Source organism: Ornithorhynchus anatinus, chromosome 10 (assembly GCF_004115215.2).
Source record: "Ornithorhynchus anatinus isolate Pmale09 chromosome 10, mOrnAna1.pri.v4, whole genome shotgun sequence".
Classification (NCBI taxonomy): domain Eukaryota; kingdom Metazoa; phylum Chordata; class Mammalia; order Monotremata; family Ornithorhynchidae; genus Ornithorhynchus; species Ornithorhynchus anatinus.
In genome coordinates this window covers 10,212,762-10,237,514 of record NC_041737.1, presented here as the reverse complement: position 1 = coordinate 10,237,514, position 24,753 = coordinate 10,212,762, and the positions used below count along the sequence as shown (strand labels likewise).

Genomic DNA, 24,753 nt, shown 5'->3' with positions numbered 1-24,753 from the left:
GCGCTGGGGTAGATGCAGGCTAATCAGATTGTCCCACGTGAGGCTCACAGTTAATCCCCATTTTACAGATGAGGTCACCGAGGCACAGAGAAGCTAATTACTTGCCCACAGTCACACAGCTGACAAGTGGCAGAGCCGGGAATCGAACCCATGACCACTGACTCCGAAGCCCAGGCTCTTTCCACTGAGCCACGCTGCTTTCAGTAGAGAAACGGCTATTTGAGTTGGCCTTTCCACAAGGTTTTGTGGATCGTTTTTCGAGCCGGTGTGAAATCTGATTAGGTCCAACCGCCCCAGAGAACAGAGAGACCCACTGCCCAACATTTGCCCGGAGAGCCACGTAAAGAACAGCAAGGCTGAGCCGTGGGCTTTACTGGTTTGTGAGGGGGGCCTCAGCCGGCCCTCATCTGCCCGACTACTCTGCCCTCTCCCCTTTACAAATGTGGCCGCCGCCACCACCAGCCCCAAGATTGCATCGTCTCCAAGTCGCCCGCAACACCAAGACACCACAAGTGGTCTAGAAATTGGTAAGCAAATCTGGCTCCCTAGAGAAATTCACCGAGTGTCGCAGGGTACGTCGGGTCGGTACGGACGGCGGAATCGAAGTTGAAGGCGACCTGACCGATCTTATCCCCATCACCGTCAGAGGGAAGCAGGCCAGGGGGTACAGGATTAGTTCTTTTCAACTATCCCGTGTAGCCATGCTTGAGGATCCAACCGGAGAATTGGGGGCTGGAGCCAAAATACGTTTCCAGATCACTGGGAAACTTCCGGATCAACAGGCTGAGAGCATCAGTGAATCGGTCGACAGAGTGTCAGAAGCTCCCTCTGTGCGCAGAGCACTGTAGAAAGCGCTCGGGAGAAGTCAACAAGCAAAAAACATGATCCTTTCCCTCAAGGATCTTACAAGCTATTGAGAGACACAGACGATATTGGGAGGATGAGGACAGGGAAGGAAGAATAATAATAATTATGGTATTTGTTAAGCGGTTAACTATGGGCCAGGCACTGCATTATTGAGAAGCAGCATGGCTCAGTGGAAAGAGGCCGGGCTTGGGAGTCCGAGGTCGTGGGTTCCAATTCCAGCTCCGCCACTTGGCAGCTGTGTGACTTTGGGCAGTCACTTCACTTCTCTGTGCCTGTTACCTCATCTGGAAAATGGGGATGAAGACTGTGAGCCCCACGTGGGACAACCTGGTGACCTTGTTCCTACCCCAGCGCTTAGACCAGTGCCTGGCACATAGTGCTTAACAAATACCGTCATCATCGTTATTATTATTATTCCAGAGCACCCAAATGAGCTCGGGTTACTCAGCTGTTTTAGGGGAAGGGACCTCGCCTAGGTCGGCAGACAGCGAGGAGGGGCGTCTTTCAGCTTGGGGAGGGGTGGCCAAACAACTGTAGAGCTCCTCCTATTTATGGCGCCCATTTTATTGCGCTTAGCCTGAGGCTCGGTCCATTCCTATGAAAGGGCCAGGCAGGATTTATGCCGGGAAATGTAAGGTGTGAAGTTATGTATTTAACTGTATGTGAACCCCGACTCTCTGATGAAACGGTGGGCTTTGTCCTCATAGCAGACATGGGATCGTTTTTCACTCCATCGGTGGTATTTATTGAGCGCATACTGTGTGCAGAGCACGGTACTAAGCACTCGGAAGAGTAGCGTGGCTCAGGGGAAAGAACCCCGGGCTTGGGAGTCAGAGGTCATGGGTTCGAATCCCGGCTCTGCCCCTTGTCAGCTGTGTGACTGTGGGCAAGTCACTTCACTTCTCTGTGCCTCAGTTCCCTCATCTGTAAAATGGGGATTAAGACCGTGAGCCTCACGTGGGACAACCTGATGACCCTGTATCTCCCCCCCACCCTTAGAACGGTGCTCTGCACATAGTAAGCGCTTAACAAATACCCACATTATTATTACCGTAAAACAGGGTCAGTGGACACATTCCCTGCCCACAGGAAGCTTATAGTCTGCAGGGGGCCCTGGGAGAGGAGCCCTCCAGTGAGAGCTTGCAGGCCCCATGACCCCTCTTGAAAACAGGATTTACATCTGCAGCCAAGCAAGACAAAACATCTGCCAGTGCCAGTGAAGGGTCTGTGCCCGGGACTCTGGACCCTGCTGGGCCCCCAAGCTGCCCAGGCAGGTGGCCCTTCCTCTCAGTGCCCCTCTGTTGGGGCGGGAGGATCCGTCAGGGCAGGCCCGCGACGAACACCAGAAACGGCTTAGCTCGCTCGGGCTTAGCGAAGCAGCACGGGCCTGGGAAACAGAAGGACCTGGGTTCTAATCCCTCCCCCTCCACTTGTCTGCCGTGTGACCTTGGGTGAATCACAGCTTCTCGGTGCCTCAGCTGCCTCTCCCGTAAGCTGGCGGTTAAGAGCGGGAGCCCCATCTGGGACGTGGACTTTGCCCAATCTGATTTGCTCATATCTATCCCAGTGCCTGGCACATAGTAAACACTTAACAAATACCATGGAAGAGGAGAAAGATAGTCCGGGCCTCAGCCCCATCCCACCCTTACACTGGCAGGTAGCTACAGTCGTCATACGGAGAACAGAGAGGCACCGCGTACGCGCTCAGTCTAGAAGGGCCGGCCTCTCTTCCCGAGAGGGTTAAATCCACAGCGTTTAATCCCGGTATCCTTGGTTAGTCCTCGTTTTGTCCTCGATTTTCAGTTGTTTAATTGGTTTTGTCCGGTTCAAGCGGTAAAATAGTCGTTCACTTACCGGGCTGAACGAGATCTTTCTCCGCAAATAGAAACGTATATGTGGTGGCTACCTGTGGTGGTTGTGACCCTAGGCCGGAGCAAATATATAGAAAATAGGGGCACTCCGTCACTCTCGATTCCTGTTCTAGCCGGGGGCTGTGCCCAGCATGTCACTGAATGGACATTTAGGGGGAACCGGGGTTGTCCCCCCAGGTCCCAGATGGACCACTAATAATAACGATGGTATTTGTTAAAAGCTTACCGTGTTTCAAGCACCGTTCCAAGCGCCGGGGGAGATACGAGCCAATCAATGGACGCAGTCCCTGCCCCACGTGGGTTTCGCAGTCTTAATTCCCATTTTATAGATGAGGGAACTGAGGCACAGAGCGGTTAAGCAACTCGTCCAAGGTTACACAGCAGACAAAATGGCAGAGCCGGGATTAGGACCCAGGTCCTTCTGACTGTCAGGCTCATGCTGTAGCCACTAGGCCACGATGCTTCTCAATAACGATGGTATTTGTTAAGCACTTATTAGGTGCCAAGCACTATTCTAAGCAGGAAGGTAGATACAAGGATATCAGGTTGAGTGCAGTTTCTGTCCCACACGGGGCTCACTGCGTTAATCCCCATTTTACAGATGAGGGAACTGAGGCCCAGAGAAGTGAAGTGAATTGCTCCAGGTCACCCAGCAGACAAGTGCACTTCCCTGCGTCTCAGTTTCCTTATCCTTAAAATGGGGATTGAAAACGGACTTCAGGAGAAAGAAGCCGCTATTGATCTCTCGTCTGGTGAGTCCTGATAAGGCTAATCGTAGGGGTTTGAGTTTTGGGGGAACTCGCTTGGGAAGACGAAGAATCTAAAACTGGGAAACACCGGAAAGGTTAAGCGAGTGCGTAATGATGTATAACAGTTATTACCAGGCATAAAGAAACTGCTGTTGATTGCACCGTAACAGTGGGAGTCTTAATGGATAGAAAATCCAAACTGCTCATACGATGATCAGCCCTGACCTGATTAACTATCGGCAGAGCTCTTCACTGTAATTATCGGCTCTTTTGTGTGTCTGTAGTGTTGAAATGACATCACTTTCTTTCAGCTGGACATGCCGACGGAACAGATAGTTGCCAATCTGCAAGCCGTACTCACCGATGTGGGCAGACATAAACAGGAGAACGTAGGTGAGCATGGTGGTGTTATTAGTGCTGTAATAACTGGGGTATTTGTTAAGCGCTTACTATGTGCCAGGCACCGTACTGAGCGCAGGGGGGAGATACGCGTTTTATCAGGTTGGACGCAGGGACTGTCCCACATGGGACTCACGGTCTCAATCCCCATTTTCCAGTAACTGCGGCCCAGAGAAGTGAAGTGACTTGGCCAAGGTCACACGGCAGGCAAGCGGCAGAGCCGGGATTAGAACCCGCGACCTCCAGAGTCGCAGGCCCGGGCTCTAGCCGCTACGCCATGCTGCCTGTGATTGAAGCACGTCTGATTGCAGCGTGGCTCAGTGGAAAGAGCCTGGGGTTCATTCATTCAGTAGTATTTATTGAGCGCTTACTGTGTGCAGAGCACTGTACTAAGCGCTTGGAATGAACAAGTCGGCAACAGATAGAGACGGTCCCTGCCGTTTGACGGGCTTACGGTCTGATCGGGGGAGACGGACAGACAAGGGGTTGGGAGTCAGAGAGTCATGGGATCGAATGTCGGCTCTGCCCCTTGTCATCTGTGTGACTGTGGGCAAGTGACTTCACTTCTTTCTGCCTCAGTTACCTCGTCTGTAAAATGGGGATGAAGACTGGGAGCCTCGTGTGGGACAATCTGATGACCCTCTATCTCCCCCAGCGCTTAGAACAGTGCTCTGCACATAGTAAGCGCTTAACAAATATCAACATTATTGAAGGCACATCTTCTCCAAGAGGCCTTCCCCGACTAGGCCCTACTGTCCTCTTCTCCCACCCCCTTCTGCATCACCCGTGCCCTTGGATTTTCGCCCTTTATTCACTCCACCCTCAGCCCCAAAGCACTTATATTCCTATCCATAGTTTATTTAAATCAACGTCTGTCTCCCCCTCTAGGCTGTAAGCTCATTGTGGGAGGGAGGCAGGCCTACCAACTCTGTTAAATTGTACTCCCCCCCCAGGGCTTAGTACAGTGCTCTGCACAGAGCGCTCAGTAAAGACCATCGGTGTCGATTGAATGGTGGCGTGGGATGTCTTTCATAAAGCCACAGGGCTGAAGTTTTCCAATGAGCCAATCTCGTCCTTCGAAGAGGCACTTCAGCAGATAGCCACCCAGTGCAGTCCTCCTGCCTGGATGTGCCGTTCCGTGGTCAGCTCTGATTTGAGACCAATAGGCCCCCCCCAGGATTCTGGTCCCTCCGGCGACATGGTCAACGACACAGGGAATTCTCGTTCGCTCGGAGTCCGGGTTCGTCCTCGGTCAGAATCGTCGCCGGTTCCCTCGGCACCAGCCTCCGCCTGCTGTTTTTTGCGGCGCTTCATGTTGTTGATTCATTCATTCTTATTTATTGAGCACTTTCCGTGTGCAGAACACTGTACTAAGGGCTTGGGAGAGTACAGTACAACAGTAGACACATTCCCTGCCCACAACGAGCTTATAATCTAATAATGTATTCGTTAAGCGCTTACTGTGTGCAGAGCACCGTTGTAAGCGCTGGGGGAGATACAGGGTCATCAGGTCGTCCCGCGGGAGGCTCACGGTTAATCCCCATTTTACAGATGAGGTCGCTGAGGCACAGAGAAGCGAAGTGACTCGCCCACAGTCACACAGCTGACAAGTGGCAGAGCTGGGAGTCGGACCCGTGACCCCTGACTCCGAAGCCCGGGCTCTTTCCACTGAGCCACGCTGCTTCCAATCTAGAAGGGGGGAGACAGACATTAAATAAATAAATCGCAGAGGTGTACATAAGCGCCGTGGGGCTGGGAAGGGGGAGGAACAGAGGGAGCAAGTCAGGGCGATGCAGAGGCGAGCGGATGATGAGGAAAGGGGCTTAATCAGGGAAGGCCTCCTGGAGGAGATGGGCCTTCAATAAGGCTTTGAAGACGGGGTGGCCGAGTGGTCGTTGTCGGATTTGAGGAGGGAGGGCGTTCCAGGCCGGAGGCAGGACGTGAGCGAGGGGTCGGCGGCGAGGAAATGCCGATCCTCCGGCCGCCTCGCCGGGCCCTTGGCTCTGAGGGAATTTCACTCGGTGTTTGGTCCGCAGTCTTTACCCGATGGCAAAGCGGCAGCTGTGTCGAATGCTTGAGATAAATATTTAGAATCCTTTCCTTAAATGCGCATATCACCACCCGCCGTCTTCACCCTCGACTTAATAATCGAAACAAATTCTAGGTGGCTGTCTTGTTCAGAAGAGGGAAGTGCCTTGTCGCTTTTAAGGGCAAATGCCGGTTTTGTTTTACGATCAGCGCTCAGCCCGGTCAGTTTGGCCTTCGCTAGCATCCTCCTCCTCTTCCTCCCTCCTCCTCCGTCCCAGTGGTACAGTTAAATGGGGGAGCGAAGGAGGTGAGCTGGGTGCAGCGTGAGAAGAGAGTGGAAAGATAAGCTGCAGAAGTTAAATGCTTCTCACGATCCTGAACGGGTCTGAATCATCACTCGATGAATCAGTAGTATTTATTGAGCGCAGACTGCGTGCAGAGCACTGTACTGAGCACTTGGGAGAGTACAGTAGAACAGAGATGGTAGACAAGTTCCCTTCCCTCAGTGAGCTTACAGGCTAGAAGGAGAGGCAGACGTTAATGTAAATAATTTAGTTACGTACACCGATTTGTACATTCCAAGCGCTTAGTCCAGTGCCCTGCACATAGTAAGCGCTCAGTAAACACTATTGAACGGATGAATAGGTGCCGTGGGGCAGAGGGTGGGGTGAATACCAGGTGCCCAAAGGAAACCTGCGCTATCTCAACGCGATCTCATTAGTAGTGAAACCGTGGCATCGCGGCGATTCAGTTGTGGTTTGAGAAAATCAAAAATACGCTCTTTGCCTTGTTTCCAGGACCCTTCGTGGCGCGGGCTTTCCTTCGAAGCGCGACCAGCGAAGGCTTGTTGCTGAAGGTCGACCGGCGGCCACCACGAGGAGAGGAAGAAGAAGAAGCAGCAGAAGAGGATGACGAAAGATAGGAAGCAACGGCCCAGACTGCCGGGCGCGGGGAAACGATTGCCCGTCTGTTTGGCCGTCGGCGCGGAAATGATCTCGTGGGCAGGAAGAGCTCGCACGCTTTAAAGACCGCGAGGGTGAAACCGACACCTCGACGATTTGGTTGCGATTTTCTGATTTGCCCGACTCCTACTCGTAAAGCGGCCCGTCGGCGACGCGGTTCCCTGCGTTGGATTGCTTACCGGCCTGAATCTCCTCAGTTGCCTCCTACTTTGACTGTGAGCCCCACGCGGGACAGCGACCGTGTCCGGCCTAATTAAACTCGTCTCTACCCCGGCGCTTAGAGCAGTGTTTGACGCGTAGTAAGCGCCTGACAAACACCATTAAAAAAAACGGGGACAGGAGATGTTTCAACTGCAACAACTATCACTGGGACCCTGGGTTCCTGAGGGATTGTGGAAATAGTCGAGGTAACAGTAATAATAAGAACTGTGGTATTTGCGGGTTAACTGTGTGCCAACCACTGAACTGTACACTGGGGTAGATACAGGATAATCACGCTGGACAGAGGCATTCATTCACTCGTATTTATTGAGCACCTACTACCACTAATAATAATATTGGTATTTGTTTAGCGCTTACTACGTGCAGAGCACTGTTCTAAGCGCTGGGGGTGATACAGGGTAATCAGGCTGTCCCAGGTGAGGCTCACAGTCTTAATCCCCATTTGACAGATGAGGTCACTGAGGCCCAGAGAAGCGAAGTGACTTGCCCACAGTGACACAGCTGCCAAGTGGCAGAGCCGGGATTCGAACCCATGCCCCCAGACTCCCAAGCCGGGGCTCTTTCCACTGAGCCACGCTGCTTCTCTCGTCCAGCGCTTGTCCAGCGCTAGAACAGTGCTTCGCACATAGTAAGCACTTAACAAATGCCACCATTATCATTATTGTCGTCCCACCTCTGGTGCTGAGTCTGAAGAGGGAGGGAGAACGGGTCAGCCCTCTATTTTTACAGATGAGGAAACTGAGGCGCAGAGAAGTTAAGTGACTCGCCCGTGCTCGATTCATTCACTCGTATCGAGCCTTTACAGTGTGCAGAGCTCTGTACTAAGCGCTTGGGAGAGTACAGTATAACAGTACACGGGCACAATCCCTGCCCACCACGAGCTCACCGTCTAGAGAATCCACTGAGCCGGGCCGCCCCATAAGGACGTCTCAGCCACCCCGTCCCGAGGCCCGTCTCAGCTGCCCGGATGGGATATTTGCCACCTGACCCACGAGCCCCTGGTCGCTCTCTGGGCTAAGCAACCTCGGAGTGATAAATATAATGTGTTCTCCTCCTCCCCTTTCAAGGAGGAGCCCTCCCCTTTCATTACAAATCCAGATGGAGGGCTAAGAAGGGGGTCCTTTGGATGTTCAAAACGTAGAGCAGCAGCGCGGCTCAGCGGAAAGAGGCCGGGCTTGGAAGTCAGGGGTCGTGGGTTCGAATGCCGGCCCCGCCACTTGTCAGCCGTGCGACCGTGGGCAAGTCACAACTTCTCTGTGGCTCGGTGACCTCATCTGGAAAATGGGGATGAAGACTGTGAGCCTCACGTGGGACAACCTGATGACCCCGTATCTGCCCCAGCGCTTAGAACAGTGCTCTGCACATAGTAAGCGCTTAACAAATACCAACATTATTATTATCATTATTGTGTCCTGTTCATCGCGGTGAGTCCTCCGGCTCTGAAGGAGGAGGCCACCGGGTGGCGAGAAGGACCTTCCTGGGGGCCTTCTCTGGCTGCAGAGGGAAAGCTAATTCGCTCATTAATAATAATAATAATAATATAATTATATTTCCTAAGCGCTTATTTTGTGCCAGGCACTGTACTTAGGGCTGGGCTAGCTCCAAGCAAATCGGGTTGGACACAATCTGGAGAATTAACAGAGGGACACAGGTTCAAGATGACTTGAACAAGGAGGGTAAAGGGTGCAAGGGTGGTGTCTTCCTGGTCCCTAGCATCGTACCTAGCAAAAGCATCGTAACGGTCCCTTAGCCCTGAAAGCACACACGGGCTTACTCATTGTTAATAATGATAATGGTATTTGTTAAGCGCTTCCTCTGTGCAAAGCACTGTTCTAAGCGCTTGGGGGCTGGTAATACAAGGTGGTCAAGTTCCCTACCGTGCAAAAAGCATCGTAACAGGTCCCTGAGCCCTGAAAGCACGCACAGGCTTACTCGTTGTTGTTAATAATAATAATAATGATGGTATTCGTTAAGCGCTTACTATGTTCTAAGCGCTGGGGGCGGGGGGAATACCAGGTGATCGGGTTGCCCCACTGGGGCTCACAGTTTTAGTCCCCATTTTAAGATGAGGTCACTGAGGCCCAGAGAAGTGAAGTGACCTGCCCAAAGTCACACAGCCGACAAGTGGCAGAGCGGGATTAGAACCCATGACCTCTGACTCCCGAGCCCGGGTTCTTTCCACTGAGCCACGCTGCTTCTCAGGTTAAGAGACCAGAAACGAATTACTGAGCTTCCACAGTGAGGGTGGCGAGGAATGAAATCTTCTACCCAGAAATACGCGTTCTGTGGAAATGAGGGCGATATGAGCAGCATGACGTAATAATAATGTTGGTATCTGTTAAGCGCTTACTATGTGCCGAGCACCGTTCTAAGCGCTGGGGTAGACACAGGGGAATCAGGTTGTCCCACGTGGGGCTCCCAGTCTTAATCCCCATTTGACAGATGAGGGAACTGAGGCACCGAGAAGTGAAGTGACTCGCCCACAGTCACACAGCCGACAAGTGGCAGAGCTGGGATTCGAACTCATGAGCCCTGACTCCAAAGCCCGTGCTCTTTCCACTGAGCCGCGCTGCTTCTCTAATGGATAGAGCACGGGCCGGGGAGTCTGGGAGGTCATGGGTTCGAATCCCGGCTCTGCCACCTGTCTGCTGTGCGACCTTGGGCAAGTCTTCTCTGGGCCTCAGTGACCTCATCTGTAAAACGGGGAGCGAGACTGTGAGCCCCATGTGGGACAACCCGATCCCCTGGTATTCCCCCCGCCCCCAGCGCTTAGAACAGTGCTTTGTAAATAGTAAGCGCTTAAATACTATTATCATTACTGTTATTAACAGTGAATAAGCCTGTGTGTGCTTTCAGGGCTACGGGACCGTTACGATGCTTTTTGCACAGTAGGGAACAGGAAGACACCAGGTTCCACCCTTTACCCTTCTTGTTCAAGTCGACTTGAACCTGTGTCCCTCTGTTAATTCTCCGGAAGTGATGAATCTCCAGGAGAAGCTCCCCTTTTTACCATTCTGTCTGCTTAGGCATTTAATTTTTTTTTAAATTTTTTATTTTGGGATGTGGCATGTACTCTCCCAAGAGCTTAGTACGGTACTCTGCGCACAGTAAGCGCTCAATAAGTACGATCGAATGACCGTATGGCAGGGCAGTGGGAAACAAAGAAAAGGAAGTCGAATCCAGAGTTAATGTGAGGAAGGGACACCGGGAAGGGTGGATTTGGGCAGGATAGAGGGTAAAAGGCAGAAAAAATGAAGGGGAGTCAACTGATGTCTGCCTTAAGTCGCGGTGCCTAACGGACAGAATATGGACCTGGGTTCTAATCTCATTCTGTTGCTTACCTGCTGTGGAGCCACGGGCAAGTTTTAACACTTCTGTGCCTCAGTTTCCTCACGTGTAAAGAGGGGATTCAACACCAGTGTCCGCCGTGCCCCCCACCCCCCCGCCCCCGGCTCGTAGACTGTGGGGCCTTAAGTGAGAGAGGGATTGATTATCTTGTACTTACCCCATTGCTCAATACAGTACTCGGCACAGGGTAAATACCCAACTACCATCGTTATTAATGTCAGTCATAGTTTATCGAGCGCACGCTGTGTGCGGAGCACTATACCAGGCAGCGGGGGTGGGACAGTGTAGCGGAATCGGTAGGCACGTTCCTTGTATCCCCCTTTGGCCGTTCCGCCTCGCCTCAATCTGCAGTAATAGTAATGTTGGTATCTGTTAAGCGCTTACTTTGTGCCGAGCACCGTTCTAAGCGCTGGGATAGACACAGGGGAATCGGGTTGTCCCACGTGGGGCTCACGGTCTTAATCCCCATTTTACAGATGAGGGAACTGAGGCACCGAGAAGTGAAGTGACTTGCCCAAAGTCACCCAGCTGACAAGTGGCCGAGCAGGGATTCGAACCCATGACCTCTGACTCCAAAGCCCGTGCTCTTTCCGCTGAGCCACGCTGCTTCTCAGTCCTGCCCTCCCGGTGGTATTATTTCTACCTCTGCACTCCGATGCCGCCAGACCCTTCGAGGGACCCCCCGAGTCACGTCCAGCCTGCGGCTGGTTCCTTCTGCCAGGCTGACCCGGTCCCAGAAGCCGCCTTTCTGTTCTCCGACCCCTTGGGCGGGTCAGGGTGCCAGCCAAGCAGCCCTTCCTCCGGCACCCGCCTCTGTGGGGGCAGATTAGTGTAATGGGGCCGTTACTTTCTCGCAGTTGCACCACCCTCTGCTCATCTTCCCCAGCCTCACCCGTCAGCATCTTGGGTACGTGCCCGGACGGATAGTCTGGGCCTGAGCCGTTGCTTTTGACTCACCTCCCTCGAGCCGAGCCTCCTTGCCCGCTCCCTTCTGCCCTCCGGTTGCATTTTCCCCTTCCCTCGCCACCCCCTTCCCCCCTCTCCCCAATCTCTAAAGCCGAGGCCGCGGGGACAGTGAGCCGAAGGGCTGAAAGAGCGTGAGGGAGCCGAAAGGGGAAAGGTCCGAGGAAAGCGAGAGGCCGCTTAGTCGCATTTATCGAGCGCTTACCGTGTGCGGAGCCGAGCGCTCGAAGCCCCGAGCTCGGCCTCAGCTGGCAGGAAGACTCGTCCTCGATGGTTTAACCGTGGAGCTCACGTGGCGTCCGGCAGATAGCGTCCTTCCCTCCGCGGTGGAGCATCCCGGGGAGAAACACCTCCTCAGGGTCCTGGGCTGCGCCTTTTGCCCCAAGGAGACCCTTCGGGAAAACCGCATCCTGGCTGTGCCGAGTCCTGGGACGGTCCCCGGGCAGCGAGCAAGACCGGGAGCCGGAGCCCTCCCGTGAGCAAGCTTCCGGGGAATGGGCGATTCCCGGCCCGGCCTCGGCCCCGGCCCGGGTCAGGCCGGGCGAGCCGGGATGGCCGGGACTCGGCCGGAGAGGCACGGCACGTGCCCGCGAGCCGTCGCGGGGGCTCTGGAGCTCGGCGCCAAATCCACCCTCTGCCCGCCGGCCCTCGGCACCTGGGGGGTCGTGCCGGGGGGGGGGGCGGGGGATGCTTCTGCCTCCTCTGGGCCCCGCTGGCCATCTGAGACCGTCTGTCCGCCCCGGGGGGTGGGTGACCCCGGCTGCCGGCCACGGAGACAGCCCCGGTGATTCCCTCGTGCGCCCACCTCTTCCCCCCGGCTGCCTGCCGAGCCCGGCCCGTCGGGCCCCAGAGCCGTGGTGGCCGGTGGTCCCCGGGACCCCCTTTCCTTTTTTCCCCACCTCGTCGTCCACGTATGCCATCGTGGGCGTTATCGTCGTCGTTCTGGGGCGGGGGGGAAAGGGGTGAGAAGGCAGCTGGTCCTTCTGGAAGCCACGGTGGCTGAGCCGGGACGTTCAGCCGTTCTGGAATTCTGCGGTCTGTGAGGTAGGCACAGGGAAACCCATCTCGGAGGGAGCCCCTCAGGGTGGGGCCCTGGGGCTTTGACAGTTCTCTCCCCACAGGGCCCCCACAACTTCCGAGCACCCTGAGTAATCCCCAAGACCCAGGAAACGTGTTCCGGCAGGCTCCGTTTAATGAATCCCCTCTCTGAAGCTCACGTCGTGTCATCCAGACGCCGTCCCCGACCCCGCCGCCCCGGCAGAACAACGGACGTGTCGACGGCCGGGAACGTGGAGGCCGATCCCCGGGGCTCAGGCTGGTCCGGGATTTTACAACCCAGCTGGCATCATCTGGGGCAAAGATACAGTCCCTTGCCGTCTCCTGTTCACGTTGAGGGAAAGGACACCGGCTCGGGATGGTGCGGGTTCAACATCAGTCCCTTCCCATTTCTCTGCCCTCGTTAGGGTCGGCCAGCCTCCTCATCGAATCTCGCAGCGTGGCTAGGAGAAGCGGAGCGGCTCAGCGGAAAGAGCCCGGGCTTCGGAGTCAGACGTCATGGGTTCGACTCCCGGCTCTGCCACTTGTCAGCTGGGGGACTGTGGGCAAGTCACTTCTCTGTGCCTCAGTGACCTCATCTGTCAAATGGGGATTAACTGTGAGCCTCGGGTGGGACGACCCGATGACCCCGTATCTCCCCCAGAGCTTAGAAGAGTGCTCGGCACATAATAAGCGCTTAACAAATACCAACACTATTCTTATTATCTGGGGCAGAGATACAGTCCCTTGCCATCTCCTGTTCACGTCGAGGAAAAAGACACTGGCCTGGGATGGTACGGGTTCAACATCGGTCCCTTCCCACTTCTCTGCCCTCGTTAGGGACAGCCAGCCCCCTTATCGGAGCTCATCGATTTGAAGGGCGCGGAGAAACACCTCCGGGAGCATTTACCCGTCCAATCACCGAGGAACCATTAACGACGAGACCAAAAACCCACCTCCCCAGAAGTGGCCGACGGGTAGAGCGTTATCCAGCCTGCCGAGGCCAGCCTGGTCCTGGAGGCTTCTGCAGAAATCGCCCCCGACCGGTGCCCCCGTGGGCCGGAGTGGGTCCCGTCTCGTGCCAGTCCGTCTTATCCCCATTTTACGGATGAGGGAACTGAGGCCGAGAGAGGTACGGAGATTTGCCTAAGATCACACAGCAGGTGAGTGGCAGGATCATATTTATCGAGTCCTTACTGTGTGGAAAGCACTGTACTAAGCTCTGAGTGGAAAGAGCCCGGGCTTGGGAGTCAGAGGTCATGGGGTCGATTCCCGGCTCTGCCACCTGTCAGCTGTGTGACTGCGGGCGAGTCACTTCACTTCTCTGCGCCTCGGTTCCCTCATCTGTAAAATGGGGATTAACCGTGAGCCTCACGTGGGACCACCCGATGACCCTGTATCTCCCCCAGCGCTTAGAACAGTGCTCGGCACGTAGCAAGCGCTTAACGAACACCAACATTATTATTTCATCCTGCCCACGACGAGCGGAACCTGGTTGCCCGACTCAGTTTCCCAGCCTCCCCCTCTTATCCCTACAATTACACGGTATTACCCCCATGCCCCATAAGTACCATCCTGTCCCGGGATGTATTTTGGAAGAAAGTAACGGCCACAGCGTTCCCAACGATTTCAATTCTAACATTGCCCGGGTTTCACATCCAGTGCCTAGTTGTCTTAGAGGTCTCCCGCACGGGGAATCGATTGCGGCGCCGGTGATTTGGGTAGTGTCGCCTGCACACCATCTCTCGTCTCCGCGGGTCACTTTGAGGCCGGGCCAGAGGAACGACCGAGACCATCCAGACACTCGACCGCGCATAAAATATTTTAAATCGGTGAACGGATCTGCTCGCGTGACCCACGCACTCGGGTCCGTGCCTTTCAGCGTTCTAGGACTCACCCCGACCCCCCAGTCTCTTAAATGCGTATCTTAACAGTGGGTCGCTTCCCTGATTTATAATCAGTCGATCGATCGATCGATCATATTTACCGTGCCCTCGCTGTGTGCTGCAGGCTGAAAGGGTGTGGGCAAGGAATACGTCTACCCACTCTGTTCTCTCCCGAGCGCTTAGCACGGTGCTCCGCAAGCGGTGAGCGCACAATAAATGTGATCGATTGCCAAGTTCTGTACCAAGTGTTTGGGAGAGGACCGTACGGAGAAGCAGCGTGGCTCAGTGGAAGGAGGTCGTGGGTTCGAATCCCGGCTCCGCCACGTGTCAGCTGTGTGACTGTGGGCGGGTCACTTCACTTCTCCGGGCCTCAGTGACCTCATCTGTCAAATGGGGATGAAGACTGGGAGCCTCACGTGGGACCACCTGATGACCCTGTATCTCCCCCAGCGCTCAGAACAGGGCTCTGCACAGAGGAAGCGCTTAACGGATACCAACGTTATTATTATTATTATTATTAGAAGGAGGGACAGAAGGAGGGACGGACAGAAGGAGGGCTGGACAGAGGGAGGGACAGAAGGAAGGAAGGACAGGCCGGACAGACAGAAGGAGGGACAGAGACCGGACAGATAGAAGGAGGGACAGGAGGAAGGCCAGAGGTGGACAGACAGAAGGAGGGACAGAAGGGGGGAAAGAAGGGAGGAGGGACGGAAGGAGGGACGGAAGGAGGGACGGAAGGAGGGACGGAAGGAGGGACAGACAGGAGGAGGAACAGAAGGAGGGACAGAGGCCGGACAGACAGAAGGAGGGCCAGAGGCCGGATCGAAGGAGGGAGGGAGGGACAGAAGGAGGGACAGAAGCCGGACAGACAGAAGGAGAGACAGAAGGAAGGACAGAAGGAGGGACGGACAGAAGGAGGGACAGAAGGAAGGAAGGAAGGCCGGAGGCCGGACAGACGGAAGGAGGGAGGGCTAGAAGGAGGGACAGAGGCCGGACAGACAGAAGGAAGGACAGAAGGAGGGACGGACAGAAGGAGGGACAGAAGGAAGGAAGGCAGGCCGGAGGCCGGACAGACGGAAGGAGGGAGGGCTAGAAGGAGGGACAGAGGCCGGACCGATAGAAGGCAGGGTGGACAGAAGGAGGGACGGACGGACGGAAGGAAGGAAGGACAGACAGAAGGAGGGCCAGAGGCCGGACAGACAGAATGGCTCAGTGGAAAGAGCACGGGCCCTGGAATCAGGACTCATGAGTTCGAATCCCAGCTCGGCCACTCGTCGGCTGTGTGACTGTGGGCGAGTCACTTCACTTCTCGGTGCCTCGGTTCCCTCATCTGTAAAATGGGGATTAAGACCGGGAGCCCCACGTGGGACGACCTGCTTCCCCTATGTCTCCCCCAGCGCTTAGAACAGTGCTCGACACATAGTAAGCGCTTAACAGATACCAACAGTATTATTATTATGAAGGAGAGACAGAAGGAGGGCCAGAGGCCGGACAGGTAGATAGGAGGAGGGACGGACGGAAAGAAGGACAGACAGAAGGAAGGACGGACAGAAGGAAGGACGGACAGAAGGAGGGCCAGAGGCCGGACAGGTAGATAGGAGGAGGGACGGACGGAAGGAAGGACAGACAGAAGGAAGGACGGACAGAAGGAGGGCCAGAGGCCGGACAGATAGGAGGAGGGGTGGACGGAAGGAGGGACGGACGGAAGGAGGGACGGACAGAAGGAGGGACGGACAGAAGGAGGGCCAGAGGCCGGACAGATAGGAGGAAGGGTGGACGGAAGGAGGGACGGACGGAAGGAGGGACGGACAGAAGGAGGGACGGACAGAAGGAGGGCCAGAGGCCGGACAGATAGGAGGAGGGGTGGACGGAAGGAGGGACGGACGGACGGACGGACGGAAGGAGGGACAGAGTGCGGACGGCGCAGGGCGGTAGCGCGGGCGTCGGGCCGCCCGGCAGGGGGAGCCCCGCGCCCGCCGAGGCCCCGCCCCCGCCCCCGGATAGGCCCCGGCCCCGGGCGGCCCCGCCCCCTCCCCCCGCCCCGACCAATCAGCGGGCGCGTCCCCCGGGGCCGCCGGGGGGCGCTGCGGGGCCCGGCCCTCAACCGCCCCCTCGCGGCCCCGGGAGCGGACGGGACCCCGGACCCGACCGGATCATCGGCCTGCCTGCGCCTCCAGGTCCGGGTGGATGGATGGGACGGATGGATGGGACGGATGGAGGGATGGAGGGATGGATGGAGGGAGGGATGGACGGACGGACGGACGGACGGACGGACGGACGGACGGACGGATGAACCCGCCGCGGGCACAGCGTGCGTGCCAGGGTTTTGCACGCCAGGGTTTGCACGGGGGCGGGGGGCGGTGCAGGGGTGCGCCCGGGGCTGGTGTGCAACCGGGGCGAGGGTGCAGGAACTTGATCCGGTTGATGGCCATCGTTCTCGTCCGTCCGTCCGTCTCCCCCGCTTAGACCGTCAGCCCGTCGGTGGCCAGGGACCGTCCCTAGCTGTTGCCGATCTGTCCACTCCAAGCGCTTAGCACAGTGCTCTGCACCCAGGAAGCGCTCCAGAAATACTAGTGAATGAATGAATCTGTCTCTGTGTGTGTGTGTGTGTGTGTGTGTGTGTGTGAGAGAGAGAGAGAGCCCCTGCGGGCAGGTCGGAGCCTCGGGACCCTCGTGTGTCTGCGTGTAAGAGGCAGTGGGGGGGCTAGTGTGCAAGAATGTGTGCGTGTTTGTGTGTGTGTGTGTGTGTGTGAGGGCTCACCTGCCTGCAGGTCTGAGCGTGCGGACCCTCGTGCGTCTGCGTCTGAGAGTGGGCGTGTGCGCGTCCGCGGGTGGGCGACCGAGCTAGTGTGCAAAAGCGCGTGTGCGTGTGCGCGCGCGCGCGCGCGTGTGCGAGAGCCCCTGCGGGCAGGTCGGAGCGCGCGGACCCTCGGGTGGCTGCGTGGGACGGGGGGGGGGGGGGTGCGTGTGCGGGCGGGCGACCGTGGCTAGTGTGCAAAAGCGTGTGTGTGTGAGCGGGTGGGCGACCGTGGCTAGTGTGCAAAAGCGTGTGTGTGTGCGGGTGGGCGACCGTGGCTAGTGTGCAAAAGCGTGTGTGTGTGCGGGTGGGCGACCGTGGCTAGTGTGCAAAAGCGTGTGTGTGTGCGGGTGGGCGACCGTGGCTAGTGTGCAAAAGCGTATGTGTGTGTGGGTGGGTGGGTGGGCGGGCGACCGTGGCCAGCTGGTGTGGCTCAGCGGCAAGAGCCCGGGCTTTGGCGTCAGAGGTCATGGGTTCGAATCCCGGCGCTGCCACTTAGCTGTGTGACTGCGGGCAAGTCGCTTCGCTTCTCTGCGCCTCGGTTCCCTCATCTGTCAAATGGGGATGAAGACCGCGAGCCCCACGTGGGACGGCCTCATTCCCCTGTGTCTCCCCCAGCGCTCAGGGCGGTGCTCGGCACCTAGTGAGCGCTTAACAGATACCAACGTCGTTATTCCTATTGCAAGAAAGTATGTGTGTGTGTGTGAGAGAGAGAGAGAGAGAGAGCACCCGCACGCAGGTAGCGGCGTGCGGACACTCCTCCGTTCACTAGTATCTACTGAGCGCTTGCTACGTGCGGAGCGCCGCGCTAAGCGCTCGGAACGGCCGGTTGGGCAACGGAGACCGTCCCCGCCCAGCGACGGGCTCGCCGTCCGGTCGGTGTCTGCGTGTGAGAGAGTGTGCGTCGGCGGGTGTGCGAGAACCCGTGTGTGTGTGTGTGTGTGTTTGTGTGTGCGAGAGAGCACCCGCGGGCGGGTGTGAGGCTGCGGACGCTCGCGTGTCCGCAGGCGAGAGCGGGCGTGGGTGTGGGTGCGCGCACCGCTGTAGGCCCGTGGCCGGCGTGCAAGAACCTGTGTGTGTGTACGTGTGCGTGTGCGAGAGCGCCGGCGGGCGGGCGTGAGCGTGCGGACACTCGCGTGTCTGCGTGTGAGGGCGGGGTTGTGTGCGCGTGCACGCGTGGGCGACTCCGGCGAGTGTGCGAGAACCTGTGCGTGTGTGTGTGCGCGTTTGTGGTGCGTGTGCGAGAGCGCCGGCGGGCGGGCGTGAGCGTGCGGACACTCGCGTGTCTGCGTGTGAGGGCGGGGTTGTGTGCGCGTGCACGCGTGGGCGACTCCGGCGAGTGTGCGAGACCCCGTGTGTACGTGCGCGCGTGAGAGAGCGCCCGCGGGCAGGTCCGAGCGTGCGGGCACGCGGGTGTCTGCGTGCGAGAGGGGGTGCGTTCGTGTGAGTGGGAGAGAGAATGAGAATGGCGGGGGAGGGTGAGCGCCCGGGCGTGAATGTGGGAGTGTAAGCCTGGAATGATAATAATAAATAATAATTACGGTACCCGTAACGGCGCCAGGCACCGGACTGAGCGTACAGAGAAGCGCGTCGGGTCGGCCACGGTCCCCGTCCCACGTGGGGCTCACAGTTCATTCGATCGCATCTGTCGGGCGCTTACCGTGTGCGGAGCGCTGTGCTAAACGCTTGGAAAGTACGACCTCTACCCGACGACGGCCTCGCAGCCCAGGAGGGGGAGAGCCAGACGACCAAACAAGTAGACGGGCGCGGGCTCGATCCCCGTTTAACGGACGAGGGAACCGAGGCTCCGCGAAGCGAAGCGGGTCGCCCCAGGTCACGCGGCAGACGAGCGGAGTCGGAATCGGAACCCGGGTCCGTCCGACTCGCCGGCCCGGGCTGTAGCCGCTACGCCGTGCCGCTTCTCCAACTGTAACTGTAGATGACTCTCCTTCCCTTCAGAGGAGCGGCGTGACTTCGTGGAGAGAGCTTGGGAGTCGGATGGTGGCGGGTTCCGATCCCGGCTCCGCCGCTCGCCGGTTGTGTGACTTCGGGCGAGTCGCTTCGCTTCTCCGTGCCTCGGTGACCTCGTCTGGAAAATGGGGATGAAGACCGAGAGCCCCACGTGGGACGGCCTGATCGCCTTGTATCTACCCCAGCGCTTAGAACGGTGCTCGGCGCATAGTAAGCGCTCAATAATAATAATAATAATGTTGGTATTTGTTAAGCGCTCACTATGTGCCGAGCACCGTTCTGAGCGCTGAGGTAGGTACAGGGTGATCGGGTTGTCCCGCGTGGGCCTCGTAGTTAATCCCCATTTTACAGAGGAGGTCACTGAGGCCCAGAGAAGTGAAGTGACCCGCCCACAGTCGCACAGCTGACGAGCGGCAGAGCCGGGAGTCGAACCCATGACCTCGGACTCCCGAGCCCGGGCTCTTTCCCCTGAGCCACGCCGCTGCTAAACGCTGGGGTGGATATAGCAAGTCGGGGTGGACACGGTCCCTGTCCCACAAGGGGCTAAACGGTCTTAACCCCCGTTTTACAGGTGAGGCACGGAGAAGCCAAGCGACTTGCCCGGCGGCACACAGCGGACAAGTGGCGGAGCCGGGATTAGAACCCGGGGCCTTCCCAGCTCGGCCCCGCTGGGGCCATCACCCACGCCGCCGCACGGGGCTCGGGCCCCTCCCCGCCCCCGTCTACCCGCCCCCTCACCGAGGAGGGTGGGGGCCGGTAAGGAGCGGGTCTTCCTTTGAGCTCGGCAGAGGTGAACTGAACGCCCCCTCTTGTTCTCCTAGGCGGAGCGGCTCCGGGGCCTCGGCCAGAGAGGGGGCTTCGCGCGTCCGGGGTCGGCGTGGCCGCAGACGACCGGGTGGACGCCGGGTCGGGGGGCCATCCTCGGGCGGCCCCCCCACCCCGCCGGCCTCCTCCGCTCTCCCCCCGGCTATGGGGGACCTGCCCCCGTGGCTTGTGGTGTCCCTCGCCTGGGCGGGACTGGTCTGCCCGCCCCTTTGCTCCGAAGGTGAGTCGGGGGGGGGCTACTGTTGGGACAGCGGGCGGGCGGGGGAGGCCCTCCCGGAGGCCGCATTAGGGCTGGGGTTGATCCCGGTCCCGGTCATCCGAGAGCCCGGGCTGGGGCGGCACAGGCCGTGGGTTCTGATCCCGGCTCCGCCGCTCGTCAGCTCTGTGACTTGGGGCCGGTCGCTTCACTTCTCCGTGCCTCAGTGGACCTCATCTGGAAAACGGGGATGAGGCGTGAGCCCCACGTGGGACAACCTGATCGCCTCGCATCAACCCCACCGCTTAGAACCGGTGCTTGGCACGCGGCGAGCGCTTAACGGATATCGTAATTATTACTAGAATGGGGATGAAGAACCGTGAGCCCCACGTGGGACGGCCTGATCACCTTGTTTCGACCCCAGCGCCCGCAACGGTGCTTGGCACGGCGTGAGCACTTAACGGATACCGTTATTATTATTACTGCTTTCCCAAGAGTCGAGTACAGCGCTCTGCGCACGGCAGGCGCTCAATAAATACAGTTGACCGCTCACGACGAACTTACGGTGCGGAGGATCGTGTCTGCTTCCTATCTCGTACTTTCCCAAGAGCTGAGAACGGTGCTCTGCCCACGGTAAGCGCTCAATAGATACGACTGCTCACGACGAGCTTACGGTCCAGAGGACCGTGTCTACCTACTAGGGTGCACTTTCCCGAGAGCTTGGTACAGTGCTCTGCGCTCAGTAGGCGCTCAATAATTAGTACTGATGGATGGATTGATGGCGGCAATGATGACGCGAGGAGCTCGGCTGGGGCCAGCCGGGCAGAGGCTGTCGATCCATCCGACGGTGGTATTTATTGAGGGCTTACTGTGTGCAGAGCGCTGTACCGAGCGCTTGGGAGAGTACAACGGGACAGCAGAGAGACGTATTCCCTGCCCACAGTGAGCTTACGGTCTAGAGGGACGAGCCGACAGTCTCGACGGTTCAGATGGATCGGTGGGATTTACTGAGCTCCTACCGTGTGCGGAGTGTGCCGCTAAGTGTTTGAGGCGGAGCTACCAGCTTTGTGGAGTGTGCGGACGCTCCCCGAGTGGACGATCCTTCCTCCCCGCACCAGGACCTCAAGATTGCCAGCTTTCAGGAGCTGAGCGAGCCCATAAGCTCGTCGTGGGCGGGGAAGTGCCGGTCGGTTTTTCTCTCGTACCCTCCCAGGCGCTTAGTACAGAGCTCTGCAGGCGGGAGGCGCTCGATAAATTGGAGTGAATGAATGAATGAGTTCGTTGCAGCCCACCAGGCTACTCGGCCGTAGGGAGCAGCAGGGGTTCCCCGGCTCTGGGATCTTGGGTTTTCTCGGGTGGGAAGGGCAGCTCCAAGGGTTCGGGGTGGGAGGCAAGCTACAGGTCACAGCTCCTCTGAGGTGCGGCGACATCGGGTCATTTCCAAGGCGCGGAAATGACGGAGCCACTTCCCATCCCCTCGGCACCGTACCCGTCCGCTCAACTGTATATATCTTCATCACCCTATTTATTTTGCTAACGAGATGTCCATCACCCTGATTCTATTTGCTATGGTTTTAATGAGACGTTCTTCCCCTCGATTCTATTTATCGCCATCGTTCTCGTCCGTCCGTCTCCCCCGATTAGACTCTAAGCCCGGCAGAGGGCCGGGACCGTCTCTATCTGTTACCGAGCCGTCCATTCCGAGCGCTTAGTCCAGTGCTCTGCACATAGTAAGCGCTCAATAAATACTATTGAACGAATGAATGAAATCAGTGCCAAAATTCCCCGGGGACCCTTCCTCGTCCTCGAAACCGTGTGCTGATTCGGGATTGATTTTTTTTTTTTTCTCCTTACCCTCTCCTTGTGCTGAGTTTATTCATTTCACTCTTGGATGTTTAATGCTTTGGAGAAGTTTGGATTAAAATGAATTCCTTGCCTCCCCTGCTTCCATCCTCCCGTTTTCTTATTTGAATCGGAAGAGCTCTCGGTTGTGGTAGTGATAATGATGACGATTAGAATGTGGGTATTTGTTAAGCGCTTGCTATGTGCCAAGCACTGTTCTAGGCGCTGGGGTAGATACAGGGGAATCGGGTGGTCCCACGTGGGGCTCACGGTCTTCAGCCCCATTTGACAGATGAGGGAACCGAGGCCCAGAGAAGGGAAGTGATCGGCCCAAAGTCACACGGCTGACAGGTGGCGGAGGCGGGATTCGAACCCAGGACCTCTGACTCCCAAGCCCGGACTCTTCCCACTGAGCCACGCTGGTAGAAATGGTAATGTTAATTGTGATATTCGGCATGATTTTTTTTTTTTTGAAGGTACCTGTTAAACGTTTGCTGTGTGCCAGGCGCCGTTTGAAGCGCTGGGAGACAGGACAGTCCGTGTCCGCCGTGGGGCTCCCGGTTTTCGTCCATATTTGACAGACGAGGGAACGGAGGCACAGAGAAGTTAAGTCACTCGCCCGAGGTCACACAGCAGGCAAGGGGCAGAGCCGGGTTTAGAAGGCAGATTCTTTTGATTCCCAGGCCCGGGCTCCAACCGATAGGCCACAATCCTCCTCTAGTGGAAAGAGCGTGGATCTGGGAGTCGGATGATCTGGGTTCTAAATCCAGCTCTGCCGCCTGTCTGCTGTGTGACCTTGAGCAAGTCACTTAACTTCTCCGTACTTCAATTTCCTCAACTGTAAAATGGGGATTCAGTGCCTGTTCTCCCTTGGGCTTAGGCTACGATCCCAGTGTGGGACAGGGAATGTGTCCCGCTTGATTTTTTTTAGTAAGCACTATTTATTATTAGTATTATTTATACTTACTATGAGCCAAGCACTGGAGTCGATCCAGGTTAATCGGGTTGGTCACGGTCCCTGACCCACAAGGGGTTGACGGTGGAGCAGCGTGGCTCGGTGGAAAGAGCACGGGTTTAGGAGTCAGAGGTCATTCATTCATTCATTCATTCATTCAATAGTAGTTATTGAGCGCTTACTATGTGCAGAGCACTGTACTAAGCGCTTGGAATGTACAGATCGGTAACAGATCCCGGCCCCTCCCCTTGTCTGCTGTGAGACTTTGGGCAAGTCACTCAACTTCTGCGGGCCTCATCTGTAAAATGGGGATGAAGACTGTGAGCCCCACGTGGGACAACCCGATCACCCCGTATCTCCCCCAGCGCTTAGAACGGTGCTCGGCACATAGTAAGCGCTTAACAAATACCCACATTATTATTATTATTTTTCTGACTAAATTTCTCCCCTTCTTCATTCATTCGATCGCTCCCTTCCCATCCCCACAGCACTGTACCCGTCCGCTCAACTGTATATATTTTCGTTACCCTATTTATTTTGTTAATGAATTGTACATCGCCTTGATTCTATTTAGTTGCCATTGTTTTTACGAGATGTTCTTCCCCTTGACGCTGTTTAGTGCCATTGTTCTTGTCTGTCCGTCTCCCCCGATTAGACCGTAAGCCCGTCAAACGGCAGGGACTGTCTCTATCTGTTGCCGACTTGTTCATCCCAAGCGCTTAGTACAGTGCTCTGCACATAGTAAGCGCTCAATAAATACTATTGAATGAATGAATGAATTGAGCGCTTACCCTGTGCAGAGCATTGTACCAAGAGCTTGGACTGTACAGTCCGGCAACGGTACACTCCAAGCGCTGAGTCCAGTGCTCTGCACATAGTCAGCGCTCAATAAATACTATTGAATGAAAGATAGAGACAATCCCTGCCCAACAACGGGCAGAATCTTGGTTTCAGAATCCGGGAGGAAACGTTCCCCCCACCCATCTCCGCGCAGTCGGGGCTGCATTGCTCAGCCGAGCGGAGCTTTCCGATGGGTTGTGCCCACACTGGTGTCCCGGCGGGGTCACTGACTATTCTGAGTGTGTTTGTGTGTCTGTGTGTGGGCGCCTCTGCGTATTTGAATCACGAAGGTATGAACGTGTCGTCGTGTGTCTGCGCATTCGAATCGGGAAGGCGTGAATGAGTGCGTGTGTGGGTGTGTGCATCTAGGTATTTGAAGTGTGATGATGTCGTCTTGTTTTTGTTTTGTTCTGTTTTGCTCTGCCATCCGTCTCCCCCGATTAGACTGTAAGCCCGTCACTGGGCAGGGATTGTCTCTATCTGTTGCCAAATTGTACATTCCAAGCGCTTAGTCCAGTGCTCTGCACATAGTAAGCGATCGATAAATACTATTGAATGAATAAATGTGAATGAATGTGTGTGTGTGTATCTGGTATTTGAATTGTGAAGAGGGCATGAATGACAGTGTGCGTGCGTGGGTGTGTTGGGGTATTTGAATTGTGAAGAAGGCATGAATGAGAGTGTGTGTGTGTGTGTGTATCTGGTATTTGAATTGTGAAGAGGGCATGAATGACAGTGTGTGTGCGTGTGTGTGTTGGGGTATTTGAATGGTGAAGAAGGCATGAATGAGAGTGTGTGTGCGTGTGTGTGTGTGTGTGCGTGCATGTGTTTTGGGGTATTTGAATTGTGAAGAAAGCATGAATGAGTGTATGTGTATGTGTGTGTGTGTTTGAGTATTGTGACGAAAGCATGAATGTGTAGGTGTGTGTGTGTCTAGGTATTTGAATTGTGAAGAAGATATAAATGAATGTGTGTGTGTGTATCTGGTATTTGAATT

General features: G+C 56.4%; 2 protein-coding genes across 3 annotated transcripts in view; both read left to right on the top strand.

The window, feature by feature from the left end:
• MRPL1 (mitochondrial ribosomal protein L1) overlaps window positions 1-7,322 on the top strand; it is a 28,849-nt gene extending 21,527 nt beyond the window's left edge. Inside the window, exons 8-9 of the mRNA XM_029074097.1 lie at window positions 3,799-3,880; window positions 6,712-7,322. Coding sequence (XP_028929930.1) covers window positions 3,799-3,880; window positions 6,712-6,836 — 207 coding nt within the window. The 3' untranslated portion in view covers window positions 6,837-7,322. The remainder of the gene's footprint in view (window positions 1-3,798; window positions 3,881-6,711) is intronic.
• Window positions 7,323-16,447: 9,125 nt separating this feature from the next.
• FRAS1 (Fraser extracellular matrix complex subunit 1) overlaps window positions 16,448-24,753 on the top strand; it is a 156,294-nt gene continuing 147,988 nt past the window's right edge. For both annotated transcript variants that reach the window (XM_029073328.1, XM_029073326.1), the window contains exons 1-2: window positions 16,448-16,507; window positions 19,920-20,143. In XM_029073328.1, coding sequence (XP_028929161.1) covers window positions 20,068-20,143 — 76 coding nt within the window. In that variant the 5' untranslated portion in view covers window positions 16,448-16,507; window positions 19,920-20,067. The remainder of the gene's footprint in view (window positions 16,508-19,919; window positions 20,144-24,753) is intronic.